The 18,513-nt window shown below is 45.5% G+C and overlaps 1 protein-coding gene across 1 annotated transcript in view; it reads left to right on the plus strand.

Moving 5' to 3' along the window:
• Nucleotides 1-16,083, plus strand: part of LOC135549991 (glutamate receptor ionotropic, kainate 5-like) — a 37,624-nt gene extending 21,541 nt beyond the window's left edge. Inside the window, exons 12-19 of the mRNA XM_064980411.1 lie at nt 487-600; nt 2,468-2,577; nt 2,859-3,032; nt 4,362-4,527; nt 6,542-6,767; nt 8,232-8,360; nt 12,094-12,215; nt 12,995-16,083. Coding sequence (XP_064836483.1) covers nt 487-600; nt 2,468-2,577; nt 2,859-3,032; nt 4,362-4,527; nt 6,542-6,767; nt 8,232-8,360; nt 12,094-12,215; nt 12,995-13,642 — 1,689 coding nt within the window. The 3' untranslated portion in view covers nt 13,643-16,083. The remainder of the gene's footprint in view (nt 1-486; nt 601-2,467; nt 2,578-2,858; nt 3,033-4,361; nt 4,528-6,541; nt 6,768-8,231; nt 8,361-12,093; nt 12,216-12,994) is intronic.
• The last annotated feature ends 2,430 nt before the right edge of the window (nt 16,084-18,513 follow it).

The raw sequence follows: 18,513 nt of genomic DNA on the forward strand, positions 1-18,513 counted from the left end.
CTTACACTACAGTCTACACTCACCCCTGCAGGGCTCCTATATGTCAAGACTGCTTTCAAGTTCTCCTCGATAACCCCAATTGACCCCTTTTTTTATCTGTATCTCTCCATCTCTCTGCTCTCACTTCCTCTTTCTTCGACTCCCCTCTGTCTTATATCTATCACCCTCTATATTTTTCTCTCTCTTTCTCTGTATTTTCTCTCTCCCTCCCTTTCGCTGTCTTTCTTTCTCATTCTTTCTTTCTTTCTTTCTTTCTTTATCTCTCCCCCTTCTTTTTCTCCATCTCTCTCACCTTTCTCTCACTCTCTCTTTCACTCTCTCCCCCCTTCTCTCTCTCTCGCTCTCCCCCTTCTCTCACTTTCTCACTTCCTCTCTCTCCACCCTTCTCACTCTCTTTCCTTCTCTCTCTATTGCTCTCTCTCTCTATCCCATCTCTTTCTCACGCTCTCTAACCCCCATATCTATCTACATCCCTCTTCCCTACAGAAAGCAGACTTGGCGGTAGCTGGGTTCACCATCACCTCAGAGAGGGAGAAGGTCATAGATTTCTCCAAACCCTTCATGTCTCTGGGCATCAGCATCCTGTACAGAGTCCATTTGGTAAGATGACCACAGAGACAAATCCATTAAGTTATGATTTATCACTATGGGTAAGGCACTGCCATTGACTACAGATGATGTGTGCTGTACTATGTTGGTGCTTTTCCACTGTGGGAGTTGGTGCTCTTCCAATGTCCTAAGTGTCAGTTCTAGCTATGAAAATGCAATTATTTTTTTAAACATTTGGTCTGATTTGATAATACCAGAAGGTCTTGGAAAGACTCAGGCTGGACCAGGTCTGCAGTGGAAAATGCACCGTTTTGTTCATTGTTCCCTGTATGGCTCAGTTGTTACTACCTCACTTCATCTGTTTATAGACCATTATAAAATGGCTTGGTTGTAAAACTGTCTATCAGCTGTGGATGTATTTAGTAACATTGGCGAGTACAGTGCATAAATCATTTATTATGAGGACACGTGATCATATACAAGTCAATGCAGTGAATAGGCATGTAATTCAAACAATAGCTTGATGATTATAAGCAGTTCATAAGCTGGCCTTAAACTAAAGTGTCACCCAACCGTATTCATCAAAAAAGCAATGATCATATATGGACAGCAAACAAGCCACATTACTCTGTAGCAGGGTATCCTTATGAAAATGTGGCGCCGGGCATTTGACTGGCAACATTGTAATTTACTGGAAATTTGAGAAATGTACCTGCCCCATATGTATTGTGTGCGTAACCTAATTAGGCCGTCCACCCATGGTGCTCAGAATGACAGAAATCACATTAGATTATGGTAATTCATATTTAACGGAACATGTAAGTCGAGGATGCAACGTGCGGCTCCTTCCTTACCAAATTCTGATGGACACTGAAGATGTTCGAAGAAATGTCCACATTTACTTTTCCTCAGCCAACAACACGAGTAACGAACAGCAAAATCACTAGTCTATGTATAAATGTACTATCCCCCATACTAGAAAAGTTGATATATTCTATAAAGAAATAGCCTATTCCATACAGACTCTGGGACGGCTGTGGGATGATATATCCCAAATTCATACAACCAGTAGAAAAGAAAGAAAAATAAACGTTAAAAAAAGCAATGCGTCTGATGCAACAGATCAGAACGTTATTCACATTAAAAGCGCAGCAATGCGCACAAGGCAGTAGGCTATGTGCCCATGCTCGTTCCAAGATGTGTGTTGCGCTGATGAAGCAAGCCTGCTTGTTGCATTTTAACTAGCAGCTCTCGCGTTGTCCTGACCGATTTTCAGCTCATTGGTTCTGTGTAGGTTTGCTATAAGCAAGCGTCTGATTAATACGAAGCATAACGGATATACTGTACACATGAGCCAATTTCATTTCACAAAAGTATGCAAATGAACCTATAGACCGATTAGCATGCCCAGTCACATGCATTTCCATCGACTGGTATGTCCATCAATGAATAGCCTAAAAAGGATCATTTTACAATGTTTTTTTTTTTTTTTTTTTTTTTTTTTTTAACTTATAGGCTTTTTTATAGGCCAAAAGCCGGATATTACCAGCTAACGGAAACCCAGCTCTGTAGTCTAGTATATTCCATCTCCCAAGGGTTTACAGAGCATGCAGGAAAACCATTATCAATGTAATTACTCAAGCTGTCCTGAGTCGTATTCATTAGGCACCAAATGGAAGAAAACGGGCTGAAACAGTGAGGGACTACCTGTATTTGTCCAATAAGAAACACTTGTTGTCATCTTCTATAGCAAAACCTTTTGCTACACTGTGCAATTGTGGATATGGTCCTGTACTCACATTGCCCAGTCTGTAATGAAATCAATGCCAATACTTTGTCCCCTTGTGTTTGAAATCTGAACTGCACCATCTGGTATTGATCTCCGTTAACACAATCTTTGTCTTCATCCTCCAATCAGGGACGGAAGCCAGGTTATTTCTCCTTCCTGGACCCGTTCTCTCCAGCCGTGTGGCTCTTCATGCTGCTGGCCTACCTGGCTGTCAGCTGTGTGCTCTTCCTAGCCGCCAGGTAACTGACTACGCCACCTACTGGGCTGGGGGACACCTCAACCTGCATCCACTCTAGATAGAGTAGACTGGTGGCTATGCAGCACGAACAGATCAGGGACCAGGTTGCATCTTATATCTAATGAGGCTCTAAATCTCCTTTCCCTCATCTACTTATCTAATAGAGAGGTTATGAAATGCAATTTTAGGGATCCTTTTTCACTCATTTAGACATGATGCTATTATGTATAAATCCTATGTTAAAGACTAAATAGTCCCCCTTTCTCTCTGTCCTCCTCCCAGGTTGAGTCCCTATGAGTGGTACAACCCTCACCCGTGTCTGATGGGGCGCAAGGACATGCTGGAGAACCAGTACACCCTGGGCAACAGCCTGTGGTTCCCCGTGGGAGGCTTCATGCAGCAGGGCTCTGAGATTATGCCCCGCGCCCTGTCCACACGCTGCGTCTCCGGGGTCTGGTGAGTGTGAATGGGTTGTGTGGGAGGGAGGTTGGAGGGGGTGAGTGGGTGCGGGTGCTCGTGCGTGGCTAGCTACAGTATCAACCTCTGTATTACTTCCTCCTCCACTTTACTCTTCTCCCAAAGCTACTGTTCATCAGATCAACCAGATGGCAGTCATATACTAATGGGAATTATATTATACCGCATTATACAACGGGTGGGTCTAATCCTGGATGCTGATTGGTTAAAACTGCATTCCAGCCGGTGTCTATTCCACAAGTTACTACCGGCTAAATCTATGACGTTAAAATTCCTATATACTCTGTTTCATCTGACTGCGGAATCCACTGTCTCATCAGCCCAGCCAGGCAATTTATACACTAGATCTACACTGTAAAATGCATTATCTCCCATTGGTAATGACCTTGTTGTTATAACCTAATTGTGCCAGTAAATCCTCCAAACAACGGCTTTTCACTGAAGTATCCTCTTAGAAAAAATGGTTCCAAAAGGGTTATTCGGCTGTCCCCATAGGAGAACCCTTTTTGGTTCCAGGTAGAACCTTTTTGGGTTCAAGGTAGAATCCTTTTGGGTTCCATGTAAAACCCTCTGTGGAAAGAGTTGTACATGGAACCCAGAAGAGTTCTATCTGGAACCAAACAATTTCTACCTGGAACCAAAAAGTGTTCTTCAATGTGTTCTCCTATGGGGACAGCCGAAGAACCCTTTTAGGGTATAAATAGCATATTTCTTTCTGAGAGTGTACTTCACCAAACCTCACCACTCTCATTAGTTAGCTCCATTAACTCTGAATTGTCTTGATACTGCAATGCACTGTTCAGAATAAAACGGTGTTCAACCTAAAGGATAAAGTAGTAGTTTTTTTGATAATTATGTAGATGCTCAGACAATCAACAAACGTTCCATTAGATCAGTACAACTGTAACCGTTGACAGCACTCTGTGAATGGAAAGATTTCAACAATTTGACATTTGACCTTTACAAAGGTTCAGAACAAGAGCAACACTTTAAGGTGTAATATAATGCGGTGGTGGACTGGACACATATGAAGCCAGTTTCTGGACTAGGGTTGCAAAAGTCTGCTAATTTACCCAAATTACCCAGGTTTTCCAGAAATCCTGGGTGTAAGATTTCAAAAATCAGTCAGGAATTAGGAGTGAATAAGCAGGAAATGCAACCGTGATTTCTCGAAAACCTGCACATTTTGGGAAAGCTACCGTAATTCTGCAACACTATTCTGGACTAACAACTGAGCCCAGGAGTAGGCTTAACTTTGCCATAGTGTAACTTGTGATAATATGCCTGTCCTCTGTCCCTCCCCCCCAGGTGGGCGTTCACTCTAATCATCATCTCCTCCTACACGGCCAACCTGGCAGCTTTCCTTACAGTTCAGAGGATGGAGGTGCCCATCGAGTCTCCTGACGACCTGGCTGACCAGACCAACATCCAGTATGGTACCATCCAAGGAGGCTCCACCATGACCTTCTTCATGGTATGGATTGTGTGTGTGTGTGGGCGCCCCAGGTGTAATTCATGGGGGTCCTGTGTATTTGATGGGGGTTCCTGTGTATTTGATTGGAGGGTTCCTGTGTATTTTATTGGAGGGTTCCTGTGTATTTTATTGAAGGGTTCCTGTGAATTTGATGGAGGTTCCTGTGTATTTGATGGGGGGGTCCTGTGTATTTGGTGGTGGTTCCTGTGTATTTGATAGGGGGTCCTGTGTATTTGGTGGGGGGTCCTGTGTATTTGATTGGAGGGTTCCTGTGTATTTGGTGGTGGTTCCTGTCTATTTGATAGGGGGTCCTGTGTATTTGGTGGTGGTTCCTGTGTATTTGATTGGGGGTCCTGTGTATTTGGTGGGGGGTCCTGTGTATTTGATAGGGGTTCCTGTGAATTTGATGGAGGTTCCTGTGTATTTGATGGGGGGTCCTGTGTATTTGGTGGTGGTTCCTGTCTATTTGATAGGGGGTCCTGTGTATTTGGTGGGGGGTCCTGTGTATTTGATGGGGGTTCCTGTGTATTTGATAGGGGTTCCTGTATATTTGATGGGGGGTCCTGTGTATTTGGTGGTGGTTCCTGTGTATTTGATAGGGGGTCCTGTGTATTTGGTGGTGGTTCCTGTGTATTTGATAGGGGGTTCCTGTGTATTTGATAGGGGTTCCTGTGTATTTGATGGGGGGTCCTGTGTATTTGATGGGGGTTCCTGTGTATTTGATGGGGGGTCCTGTGTATTTGATGGGGGTCCTGTGTATTTGATGGGGGTTCCTGTGTATTTTATAGGTGGTCCTGTCTATTTCGTGGGGGGTCCTGTGTATTTGATGGGGGGGTCCTGTGTAATCAAATCAGATCAAATTTTATTTGTCACATACACATGGTTAGCAGATGTTAATGCGAGTGTAGCGAAATGCCCCCGGTGATGCGTTGTGCAGACCTCACTACCCTCTGGAGAGCCTTACAGTTGTGGGCGGAGCAGTTGCCGTACCAGGAGGTGATACAGCTCGCCAGGATGCTCTCGATTGTGCATCTGTAGAGGTTTGTGAGTGCTTTTGGTGACAAGCCAAATCAGGCCCATCAGGAAGTCCAGTACCCAGTTGCACCGGGTGGGGTCGAGACCCAGGGTCTCGAGCTTGATGACGAGCTTGGAGGGTACTATGGTGTTAAATGCCAAGCTGTAGTCGATGAACAGCATTCTCACATAGGTATTCCTCTTGTCCAGATGGGTTAGGGCAGTGTGCAGTGTGTTTGAGATTGCATCGTCTGTGGACCTATTTGGGCGTTAAGCAAATTGGAGTGGGTCTAGGGTGTCAGGTAGGGTGGAGGTGATATGGTCCTTGACTAGTCTCTCAAAGCACTTCATGATGACGGAAGTGAGTGCTATGGGGCGGTAGTCGTTTAGCTCAGTTACCTTAGCTTTCTTGGGAACAGGAACAATGGTGGCCCTCTTGAAGCATGTGGGAACAGCAGACTGGGATAGGGTTTGATTGAATATGTCCGTAAACACACCAGCCAGCTGGTCTGCACATGCTCTGAGGGCGTGGCTGGGGATGCCGTCTGGGCCTGCAGCCTTGCGAGGGTTAACACGTTTAAATGTTTTACTCACCTCGGCTGCAGTGAAGGAGAGACCGCATGTTTTGGTTGCAGGCCGTGTCAGTGGCACTGTATTGTCCTCAAAGCGGGGGGTCCTGTCCTGTGTATTTGATGGGGGTTCCTGTCTATTTGGTGGGGGTTGCTGTGTATTTTGTAGGTGGTCCTGTGTATTTGATGGGGGTTCCTGTGTATTTTATAGGTGGTCCTGTGTATTTGGTGGGGGTTCCTGTGTATTTTATAGGTGGTCCTGTGTATTTGGTGGGGGTTCCTGTGTATTTGATGGGGGTTCCTGTGTATTTTATAGGTGGTCCTGTGTATTTGGTGGGGGTATGTGTGTTTGAGACGCAATGTATCACAAAAAGTTAGCACTTTCCCCTTTCTTTTCCTGCCATGACAACCTTCAACACACCTTTGAACAGAACTCGCGCTACCAGACGTACCAGCGCATGTGGAACTACATGCACTCCAAGCAGCCCAGTGTATTTGTGAAGAGCACAGAAGAAGGCATCGCCCGCGTAGTCAACTCTAAATACGCCTTCCTGCTGGAGAGCACCATGAACGAGTACCACCGCCGCCTCAACTGTAACCTCACCCAAATAGGAGGTCTGCTCGACACCAAGGGCTACGGCATTGGCATGCCCCTGGGTGAGTGGGGGGGCGGGGGATAGATCTGGGAGAGAGAGAGTACTTCACCCAGATAGAAGGCCTGCTCGACACCAAGGGCTACGGTTTTAGACCCTAACCACCAGGAGCTCTCTTCTTATTTGATGCAATTCCATCTAATTTACCATGTTATTACACCTTGACTTTATCACCCTCCCCCTCGCTGTCTCATTTCATTTTGATGATCAAAATAAATGTAACCTTACATGTTGTTGCTGGAGGCCCACTTTAATATCAAACCCACATGGTTCAGATTGATTCCTGGCTACATATCACAGCCTTGGGGCAAATGACCATATAGGTCACTCTGTTTTAGCCTCCCATCATATCTGCCATCTCTTTCATCTGTTAAGCCCTCGGATCTATCATCAAACAATTCCATTCCATAGAAAAGCATCCCCCCCCCCAAGAATTCCCAGAATTTCCAAACATCAAAGTAGGCCTCAGAGCTATTCGATTTCCCTCAAGGACTTACCAAGGATAACATTTTTCCTCTTACTTTCATCAACATGCCTTTAAGTTGCCCTCCAGCCCAAAGGTCAGAAATAACACACATCTTATCATCCACCAGTCGCCATGGCTACAGTTGCTTTTGACTCTGCAGCCTTGATATTACACAAGCAGGTGGTTCTCAATGAAAGACTCAAGGACAGACTTGGATCCTTGTTTTTTTTTTTTAAATGTATATATATATATGTCTTTACTCCAGCTATGTGTGAGCTCTTTCACCTTCCATATTAGCCGGGGGTGGAACTGGGGTGGAACGCTTGGGAACAGAGGTCCCAAAGTCAAAATCTCAGAGGGAACATTTTGACATTTAACATTTTAGTTAGCTTTGTTAGCAGAAATCCATCTGTGAAGTTCCCAGAGTGATTTCCCCAGGTTCCACCCCAGCTAACCAGCCTATTACTGGATATTAACAGTATGTCTGGCTGGCCTACCTTACAACCTCTGACTTGTATGTATAATTGGTATTTGTTGCGTTGACACAACAGCATGGATGTCAACTTCTAAGGTTACAGTTGGCTCACAATGTAGTGCAGAGTTCCAATTATACATGTTTCTCTCTCTCTCTCACTCCCTCACCCCCTCCCTCTCTTTCTTTCTCCATCACCCTGTTCTCTACTTCTTTGTTAAGCCCTCTTTACTCCCAATCCTGTCTTGCTTCCTCCTTCCGTCTTGATTCGTTTCAATTCAATGAACTTTATTGGCACGATAAGTCACTATCTTTTATTGCCAAGCAAGGACACAGGAAGTTAAATCAATAAGGGGTCATGGTGATACACAATGTATAGTAAATACTATTAACAATACAGTAATATTGTTCTCTCTCCCTTTCTCTCCTCTAACTTGTCTGTTTCTCTCTGTCCCTTTTTCTGTAACACTCCCTCTCCCTCCCGTCCTCTCTCCCCCCCCGCCCTCTACCTCTCTCCACCTCTTCCCCAGGCTCGCCGTTTAAAGAGGAGATCACTCTGGGGGTGTTGCAGCTGGCAGAGAACAACAGACTGGAGATCCTGAAGAGGAGGTGGTGGGAGGGGGGGCAGTGCCCCAAGGAGGAGGACCACCGAGCCAAGGGTGGGTACAGCACCACCTGTCCCAGTAGTTTTTATTTTATTTAACCTTTATTTAACCAGTCCCATTGAGGTCAGAATACTTTTTTATCGCAAAGGGAGACCTGTCAAAGTACCAGCGCTAATGATCAGGAGCCCTATGTATTAAGGGGGCCCTGTGACTGCTCATCTAGGATCAGTTTTTATTTTTTGATCATAATCAATAAGATTACATGGACAGGGTGCACCTGATCCTAGATCAGCACCCCTACTCTGAGACGCTTGATACATACGACTAGTGGTCTCCAATGAAACACTCGGTAGGACACTAACCCTCACACACCCTCACAACCCAGCATATACCTTGAATGAGGCTAGTAAATACGCAACATTTCCGTCCAGAGTGGATCTCCGTCAGGTCCTAGTCTTGGAGGTGCTCTGAAACGCTTATACGGACACCCGCATTCATCTTTTTAACGAGCTCCCCAGCACTCCCATTTTTAACGAGCTCCCCAGCACTCCCATTTTTAACGAGCTCCCCAGCACTCCCATTTTTAACGAGCTCCCCAGCACTCCCATTTTTAACGAGCTCCCCAGCACTCCCATTTTTAACGAGCTCCCCAGCACTCCCATTTTTAAAGAGCTCACCAGCACTCCCATTTTTAACGAGCTCCCAGCACTCCCATTTTTAACGAACTCCCAGCACTCCCAGCAACCGTCATTTGAACTTTGCCATTAGAATCTATACTTATTGCTGAGATAATGTTAATTTGTTCCAAACCAGTTGCTATGAAGTCACATTAGTATTGCACACTACTAATGCACAAAATACAATTTGTACACAATACAATGAGAACATTTCCTCAAGTAGTATTAAGCACTTGTTTCTTAGATACTTATAAAGTCAATGTTTTTTTTGGTGTCACAGAAGAGTGGACACGAGTGAATTGGTAAACGTAGCCCATTCTATTCCCATCACAATGTCTCACAGCTGGAAATTCCATTTGCTTCAGATATGTGTGTACTTGATCTAATTGTGATTATGTGTTGTGTGAATATGTCGGGTTTATTTTGCCTCAACTTTTAAAGATGGAATCTGCAGTAGGGGGAAACGGCGCCACTGTCTGCCCCAGCAGAGGTGAAGAGTCTCGCGCAACGTGGAGAAAAAAATCATTTGCAGTACATATTCGGCTGTTCTATTCGACATGCAAAGATGTCTGAGAAAAAAAACGTGTTCGTTGTTTGCAATAACTTCTTGGTTGTTGTAATATTGCACACAGACTTGGCAAATTCACCATGAAGGGTTCCAGCATTAAGAACCAACCACATTTGGAAGATTTATTTAATTACTGCTATGATTACCGCATTTTTGTAATGGGTGCGTGCTGGTGGCAGGGAGGTCTTGGTATAATGAACTTGGTATAAACGGAGTCGTTTAATAAGTGCTGACAAAATCCGAAAATCAACATATACAAAAATAATGAAAGTGGGTACAAAACCCGTCGCACACCAGAATATAATAGCACCAATACATACAACAAACAATCACCGACAAGGACATGAGGGGAAACAGAGGGTTAAATACACAACATGTAATTGATGGCATTGGAACCAGGTGTGATGGTAGACAAGACAAAACCAATGGAAAATGAAAAATGGATCAGTGATGGCTAGAAGGTCGGTGACGTCCGCACAAGGAGAGGGACCGACTTCGGCGGGAAGTCGTGACTATTTTACCAGGGGGAAATGTGTGTGTGTGTGTGTGTGTGTTGGTTGTTTGTATGTGAACATGCACTGCTCAAAAAAATTAAGGGAATACTAAACAAAATCACACAAAACTGACAACAAAATCACACAAAAATGATCAATGGAAATCAAATTTATCAACCCATGGAGGTCTGGATTTGTAGTCACACTCAAATTTAAAGTGGTGAACCACACTACAGGCTGATCCAACTTTGATGTAATGTCCTTAAAACAAGTCAAAATGAAGCTCAGTAGTGTGTGTGGCCTCCACGTGCCTGTATGACCTCCCTACAACGCCTGGGCAGGCTCCTGATGAGGTGGATCTCCTCCCAGACCTGGACTAAAGCATCCGCCAACTCCTGGACAGTCTGTGGTGCAACGTGGCGTTGGTGGATGGAGCGAGACATGATGTCCCAGATGTGCTCAATTGGATTCAGGTCTGGGGAACGGGCGGTCCAGTCCATAGCATCAATGCCTTCCTCTTGCAGGAACTGCTGACACACTCCAGCCACATGAGGTCTAGCATTGTCTTGCATTAGGAGGAACCCAGGGCCAACCACACCAGCACATGGTCTCACAAGGGGTCTGAGGATCTCATCTCGGTACCTAATGGCAGTCAGGCTACCTCTGGCGGGCACATGGAGGGCTGTGCGGCCCCCCAAAGAAATGCCACCCCACACCATGACTGACCCACCGCCAAACCGGTCATGCGGGAGGATGTTGCAGGCAGCCGAACGTTCTCAACGGCTTCTCCAGACTGTCACGTCTGTCACATGTGCTCAGTGTGAACCTGCTTTCATCTGTGAAGAGCACAGGGCGCCAGTGGCGAATTTGCCAATCTTGGTGTTCTCTGGCAAATGCCAAACGTCCCGCATGGTGTTGGGCTGTAAGCAAAACCCCCACCTGTGGACGTCGGGCCCTCATACCACCCTCATGGAGTCTGTTTCTGACCCTTTGAGCAGACACATGCACATTTGTGGCCCGCTGGAGGTCATTTTGCAGGGTTCTGGCAGTGCTCCTCCTGCTCCTCCTTGCACAAAGGCGGAGGTAGCGGTCCTGCTGCTGGGTTGTTGCCCTCCTACGGCCTCCTCCACGTCTCCTGATGTACTGGCCTGTCTCCTGGTAGCGCCTCCATGCTCTGGATACTACGCTAGAGTGAAAGCACCGCCAGCATTCAAAAGTGACCAAAACATCAGCCAGGAAGCATAGGAACTGAGAAGTGGTCTGTGGTCCCCACCTGCAGAACCACTCCTCTATTGGGGGTGTCTTGCTAATTCCATTTGCACAACAGCATGTGAAATTTATTGTCAAATAGTGTTGCTTCCTAAGTGGACAGTTTGATTTCACAGAAGTGTGATTGACTTGTGATTGACTGTTTAAGTGTTCCCTTTATTTTTTTGAGCAGTGTATTTTCCTTGCCTGTGTGGTAGACATTTCCCCTTTTCTAAAATATTTCTTATTTTCATTTCAGCTTCTGTTTAATTTTGACATCTGCTACCCCTTCTCTCATTCAAAATGCTTAGATAGCTACAAGCAACAGACTGGACAATACAGAAGAAGACAGAGGACGCTAGATGTTGTTTGTGTGTTGCACCTTAGGCAGCCCACACTAAGACATAGAGCAGGTCCCAAATGGTGCCCTAATCCCTATATAGTGCACTACTTTCAACCAGAGGCCTATGTGTTGAAAGTAGTGCACTAGATAGTGAATAGGGAACAATTTGGGATGCGGGCACAGTGATGCAAGCTTATTAAGTCAATGAGTGCAGACTTGTTGAATTGCACACAGACACACACATACACACACCACACTCTCTGTGGGGACATCATGCTACAAGGTTCATCAAGCTTTCCTCCCCCTCAGGCTTTGTATAGAGAGTATTAGAGGGCTCTGATGATCCTGTTACGGCCTATGTTTCCCATATGTGTGTGCCAGTGTATGGGTCAACACACAGCCCTACCACTACCCCTCTATCCGTGTGTTAGAACTGCCTGCATTGTTTCCTCCCCAGGTCTGGGCATGGAGAACATCGGGGGCATCTTCGTGGTGTTGATCTGCGGCCTCATCATCGCCGTGTTCGTGGCCATCATGGAGTTTGTTTGGTCCACCCGCCGCTCGGCAGAGACAGACGAGGTACGCCCTCACTGCTGCCCCGGCCAAAACCACAGACACCCTCCAGTAGGTTACTATGGCAACACACCTCCCGGTGTGCAGTGCAGTGCAGTGAGTGTTGTGCTTTGGTGCCGCCGTGTTGATGTGTACATGGTTGCAAGCAAACAGACGGTGATGGTCGATGTCTGCGTTTCCTTTCTTCTCTTTTTCCCCGCTCTCTAAGCTGTCTGTGATTCAGTACTCTCTCCCCCTCTCTTTCGCTCTCTATCCCTCACTCCTCTGTCTCTCTCGCTCTCTGTGTTTGTCATTGTTATTCCGCCTGCTAGTCCTTTGTGTCATTTTATTTCATTGGCGTCTGGGTAAAATGCTGTTTGTGACTTTCATTTGCTCCTGCTTTATCTCCGCCTGCTGCTCTGTTTGTTTTTGTGGTTCCGGTTTCAGTTGTCTCCCTCTCTCCATCTCTACCTTCATTCTCTATTTGAGATCCTTTTGAATATGTGTCAGTGTCACTGGAGGTAGCTACTCATGAGTCGTATTTCCATTGTCCGGAGGTCACACTGCATTTGCTCAGTGCAACATGTTTAGTTAACCTCAGACGATTTCTCTCCATTTCTCTCGCTCTTTCTCTCTCTCTCTTTCGTTCTCTCTTTCTTTTTCTCTCCCTCTCACATTCACATTCATCCCCCTATCCGTCCTCTCCATCTCGCTGTTGTTTTCTCTCTCTCTCGCTCTCTCTCTCTCTCTCTCTCTCTCTCTCTCTGTCTTCCCTCGCTCTAACACTTCTCTTCTCTCTCTCCTAGATGTCAGTGTGTCACGAGATGCTGACCGAGTTCCGCAACGCCATCTCCTGTAAGAAGACCTCACGCTCTCGGCGGCGGCGGCCCTTGGCCAGCACTGGCGGTGTCCTGCGCCACCCCACGCGCCTCCAGCTGGGTGTCCCAAGACCCATCCGCCTAGTTCGCGAGATGCGTCTCAGCAACGGCAAGCTCTACAGTGGCTCGGGCCCCCTGACAGGCGGAGGGGGAGCAGCAGGGGGAGCGTGCGGGGCCGTAGGAGGGGGGCCCTCAGACATGGGCCCGGGGCCACAGCGCCTCCTGGAGGACCATCTGGGCGCCAACACTACGCCGCCCCCTCCCCCGCCCGCTGCTGCCACGGCGCCACCCTCCCGGAGCTGTGCCCACGTGCGGATCTGCCAGGAGTGCCGGCGCATCCAGAACCTGAGGTCGGCATCGTCCTTCTCACGCATCCCGCCCCACCTCGGTCCACACTCTTCTCTGTCCCTGCCCCGTCTCCCGCCACCCCCACCTCCCTCCTCCACCGACAGCGATGGGGGTGGCTGCGACACAGTGAGCCCCAGGCGGCCCAAACCTAAGCCCACACCCCCTCCGCGGCCCTTACCCCCGGCCAAGACGCCCACCACAGACCTGCTGCTCGGGAAACAAGACTGAGGAACGGAGGGGTCAGACGTGATAATAGTCGAGGGTTAAAAGTCAAAGGTCGGGGTATGAACGAGGAGCGGAGGGGGCTATGAGCTTGTAGTGCATTGACACGGCAGAATCAAACCACTCTGATCCGTTTGAGGGGGTGGCGAAGGGTTCATTCTCCAGATACCAACCCAGTCAACACAGTCCTCTTAAACCAGGAGTCGTGCTAAAACAGGAGACTCGTTCAAACTGGACTAGATGATATATTCAGACACTGAGAGACTTCAAGGGGAGCCTTCACATTGCTCCCTCGCTAGTCTATGCTCTTCTGCCACAGCTCCCGTGAGACGGGCATGTTAAACCAACCCATGGTCTCCACTTTGATCTGCTATGCCACAGGCTGTCTATGGAGTAGAAAATGACTTTTGACCACACACGACCGTTAGCTGCCTACGGTGCATTGAGAGACCATGTGGTGCACGTTCCACAGTATGCATAGACGTGTTCAAGCTGCCTGGTTTGGCTTTTGACCCCTCACTCTTTCACTTGGGTCTGGTGGGAGGACTTGACCTATCCCACAAGCGCTGGAGAGGTTCAGGGGACCATAGAGACTTCACACACGGACACATGTACACAGAAACTCTGGTTCTCACAAAAAGATGCATATTTTTCCCCAGAGCTGCTGCAAGAGCTTGAACTTTGGAATTCTGGGACATGTAAAACCAGACGATGAAGGGAAAAAAGAGGCTTTCTCTGAGTGTAACTCGCCTAATTTATTTTCTATCTTTCTTTCGTTATATATTTGTATTGTCGTCATTGGTTTCTCGGTCACTGTGTAGTTATTGACTCATGTTTTTGGTTTGTCATTAAAGATCCTTGAGAAGCCGATGTGGAGATCATGACCAAATGAGGTCGCTTTCCAACCAATCATAAGCCCGGGAACAAAGTTCAAAGGTCAACATCTGAAACATATATTGACAGTACGCCCCAGATCAAATGATTCAATATTACAGTCCATGTTGGCTTGTTACAGTAGCAGTGTGTGACTTTTGCTTTTCCAACAAGCCAGTTTTGCCACGGAATTTTAACGACAGAGTTTGTGTAATCCCAGAAAAACAGAGCCACAGAGCACAGTTTAACAGCACGACATGTTGTGAATCCTTCAAACAGATCAAAATGTAAGAAACTCGATATAAAGAGCAAGGTTAAAAGGAATGACAAAAGAGACAAACTGATGATCATATATAGTTATACGAAGCGGGATAGGAGAAACGTAATGCACAGTCCAGTCTGGCCAATGGTAAGAGGAAACCTGTGTTAATATGTGTTCTGTGTGATTCATATGGGGGACATAAGGTTGTGTGAGTGCGTACGTACAGAGGAAACGATGGGTCAGAGTACATTTAGTCATATTTTATGCTTCTTTTTTTTCTTTTGTGCTAAATGGATTATTTAAGCAATAAGGCCCGAGGAGGTATGGTATATGGCCAATATACCACGGCTAAGGGCTGTTCTTTCGCATGACGCAATGAGGAGTGACTGGATACAGCCATGAGCCGTGGTATATTGGCCGTATACCACCAACCCCTGAGGTGCCTTATTGTGATCATAAACTGGTTACCAACGTAATTAGAGCAGTAAAAATAAATGTTTTGTTAAACCCATGATTTTAATATATATATATTTTTTTTTTATCTTCATTTAACTAGGCAAGTCAGTTTAGAACAAATTATTATTTACAATAACGGCCTAGGAACAGTGGGTTAACTGCCTGTTCAGGTGCAGAACAACAGATTTTTACCTTATCCGCTCTGGGATTCGATCTAGCACCCTTTCGGTTACTGGCCCAATGCTCTAACCACTAGGCTACCTGCTGCCCCAATGATTTATGGTCTGATATACCACGGCTGTCAGCCAATCAGAATTCAGGGCTCGAACCACACAGTTTATAATAAGAAAATGAGGACAATTGTATATTATTATGATTATATTGTTATTATTACTATTGAAGGGTGGGGTACTGTAGGAGGGTCACAGTCCTCTTATGTTAAATATATAGCAACACAAAGTTATTTGGAATAAAAAAAACTGTATACAAACCTCTGAATCTGGTGTCTTTGCATATGACCGTGCCTGTGTACGCACGAACATGAAGTGATTTCAAATCGCAAAGTTACCTGTTTCTGCTAGCTCTAGTTGTGTCGTTGTTGGTTCTGTCACACAGGATGTTGGGCACTGCACTGACACAGCCATACAAGTAGCATGGCCTTTTCCCTGTCACGAGAAGGGTTTCAGACGTCCTGGATAGATTTGTTTCATTTGAGGTCACTTGTCCTTTTGATGACAGCCGTTGTATTAAATAAGGGAGCTGAGAAAACAAACGTTCTTCATGTATTGGGTGGATTTGATCTATCTTGCCTCTCCATATTAAGACCTTGAAGAAGGCGCAGTGATTCCGAGACGTTGGTAAATACCCAATAAATGACTGGGAGTTTATATATGGAGTGTGCGACTGTCTTTATTTTGATAGTTTATAGTTTAATCGCCGTTAGTCAGCACCACCGCACAAAATAAGTGTTCTGGGTGTGCGCCAGCTCCTGTTTTTTTCCCCATTTCACTCTATATTAATGCCCATGAATTTGGAATGAGATGTTCTGACGAGCCGGTGTCCACATACTTTTGGTCATGTGGTGTAGTTTATGCTTATTGTTTATTTGTTGTTCTCCATAACACACTTGTATGCTAAAGTAAAACTGGTTTCTCTCAGGATGCTGCAATGGAGAGCGAGTACTGCCAGCTGGCCCTGTGTTTGCAGTACTGGGAAAGAACGTCACGTTCACACCGCCCTAAAACCCTCAGATGTGGTCAACTTTATCACTGCAGCATGGAATTTCAACGCTGGCAGTGTACAAGGTTGTCAAGCTCAGAGGAGAGAAAGTTGGCGCTGGCTACGCAGGAAGAGTGTCACTGAATTCATCTACTTGCGCCCCGACACTTGGGCCTTTGATGACGACGAATAGCGAGGATCAATAAGTGACCATTGACACTGAATTTGGTGTAAGCCTAACCGGTAAAAGCAGCCTCAGACTTATTGCCTTGTGGTCCTAAAAAAACGGAAATGCGTTACCTCTGGTTTGTTCAGCCATTCCTATGGGGAAAGAATAAGGTTTTGTGATAAAAACAAAACAAAATAAGGTCTGAGGTTTATTATATAAATGCTTTAAAAATCACAAAAAGTGACTTCAGCTGATGAAAATGATCTCACAGAACAAATGTATAAGATCTCCTAAGCCTGTGTTTTAACACAGACCTTATTTTTGGCTTTTTCCAAAAATGCCATTCCTTCCCACATAGGCTTTGTCTAACAAACCGTGGCGGAGTTGGTGCCTACAAGAAGATACCATTACTATTTCAATATGTATGTCCTCATCAACTTCTTGCCCTCCTCATCACTTCTTCTCCCATTCACCATTTTCTACCTCTTCTCTCCCCTCCCATCAGAACCCTTCTCCAACCAGGTGGTGTGTTCAATTCGCCCAGTTTGGCTTTCAACCTTCTCTCTCTCTCTTTCACTTGGATCTGATGGGAGGACTTGACCTATCCCACAAGCCCCGAAGAGGTTCAGGGGACACACATACACACACACACACACACACACTCTTTCACAAACAAACAGACAGATAGACTGTAACAGAACTATTGCACTACATCACTACAGTGCTTACTAAAAGTATTTTCTATGTACTAACTGTATTATGAAGTATTTAGAACATAGACACAAAGGTATTTAAAATAAATATTAACTATAGACAAACTACTATGTCTGTTTTTGTGTGCGAACATATTTTTATTTGGGATAGAAAGATGTGATAGATTTTCACTGTATAACATCCCCATGCCAACCTTCAGCTTCTTTTACCACAGTCACAACTTCACACAGTATGAGGTCATCACTAATCTGACACAGGATCAGCTAACAGTGTAATGCAGCCACTCCCCACTGGAGTATGTTATGCTAACCTCTGCTACTGTGTGTCAGTATAGTCAAGGTATAGAGGCAAACAGGAAAATGCAAATATGTTCTTTATTCATCTGACTCCTTAAAGGGGCAACCTGCAGTTGAAAGAATAACAATGCGTACTGTTTCAGGAACAAGCTGAGGGATGGGGATGCAAGGACTGATCATCCATGATATCAAAATGATAGTTTTAATCATGTCTTGAGGCTATACAGTGTTTGTTTACACTTACTTTGTTTACATTGTGAAACAAGCTTGTATTTGGAATTCTGATGTGGTACGACAGTTGAGGTAAGCTCATGAGGCATGTATGCGTTATATTCTTCAAGAATAAATGGGGACATATCATTAATTTAGTCCAAACATGGAAGTAGCAACTGCAGATTGCCCCCTTTAAGTCACATGAGACATTTCTCAAATTGTAATAACTTTAATGAGACATTTCCCAGATTGTAATAACTTTAATGAGACATTTCCCAGATTGCCAGGTTTGTGTAACGAAACTCATATGAATCTGAAAGTGACTTCAAATGTACATGGAAGATTCCAGTTCCTGCTGTCTCGAGCTGTGGTGTTGGTGGTCTGTTACACAGGATGTAGTGCGCTGGACTCGTACATCTATACAGGGTCATGAGAGACCTCAACGATGTACCCTGTACAGTAGACTAGAATAGATACTTTATTGTCCAGAATATATTTCTTTATTCCTGTCTGATATTCTGCCTCCAAGACCTAGTCTCGGGAAATTCCAGGCCTAGACATTTTCCTAGTGTACAACTGAACTATCAAGCTGAAACCTTGTCTGGTATATTCCACTGGGTGTCAGCACTGTCAAGGCAGATGGCAAAATCAACATTTACCTAAAACAATTGCAGTA

This window comes from Oncorhynchus masou, chromosome 12, assembly GCF_036934945.1.
Source record: "Oncorhynchus masou masou isolate Uvic2021 chromosome 12, UVic_Omas_1.1, whole genome shotgun sequence".
Classification (NCBI taxonomy): domain Eukaryota; kingdom Metazoa; phylum Chordata; class Actinopteri; order Salmoniformes; family Salmonidae; genus Oncorhynchus; species Oncorhynchus masou.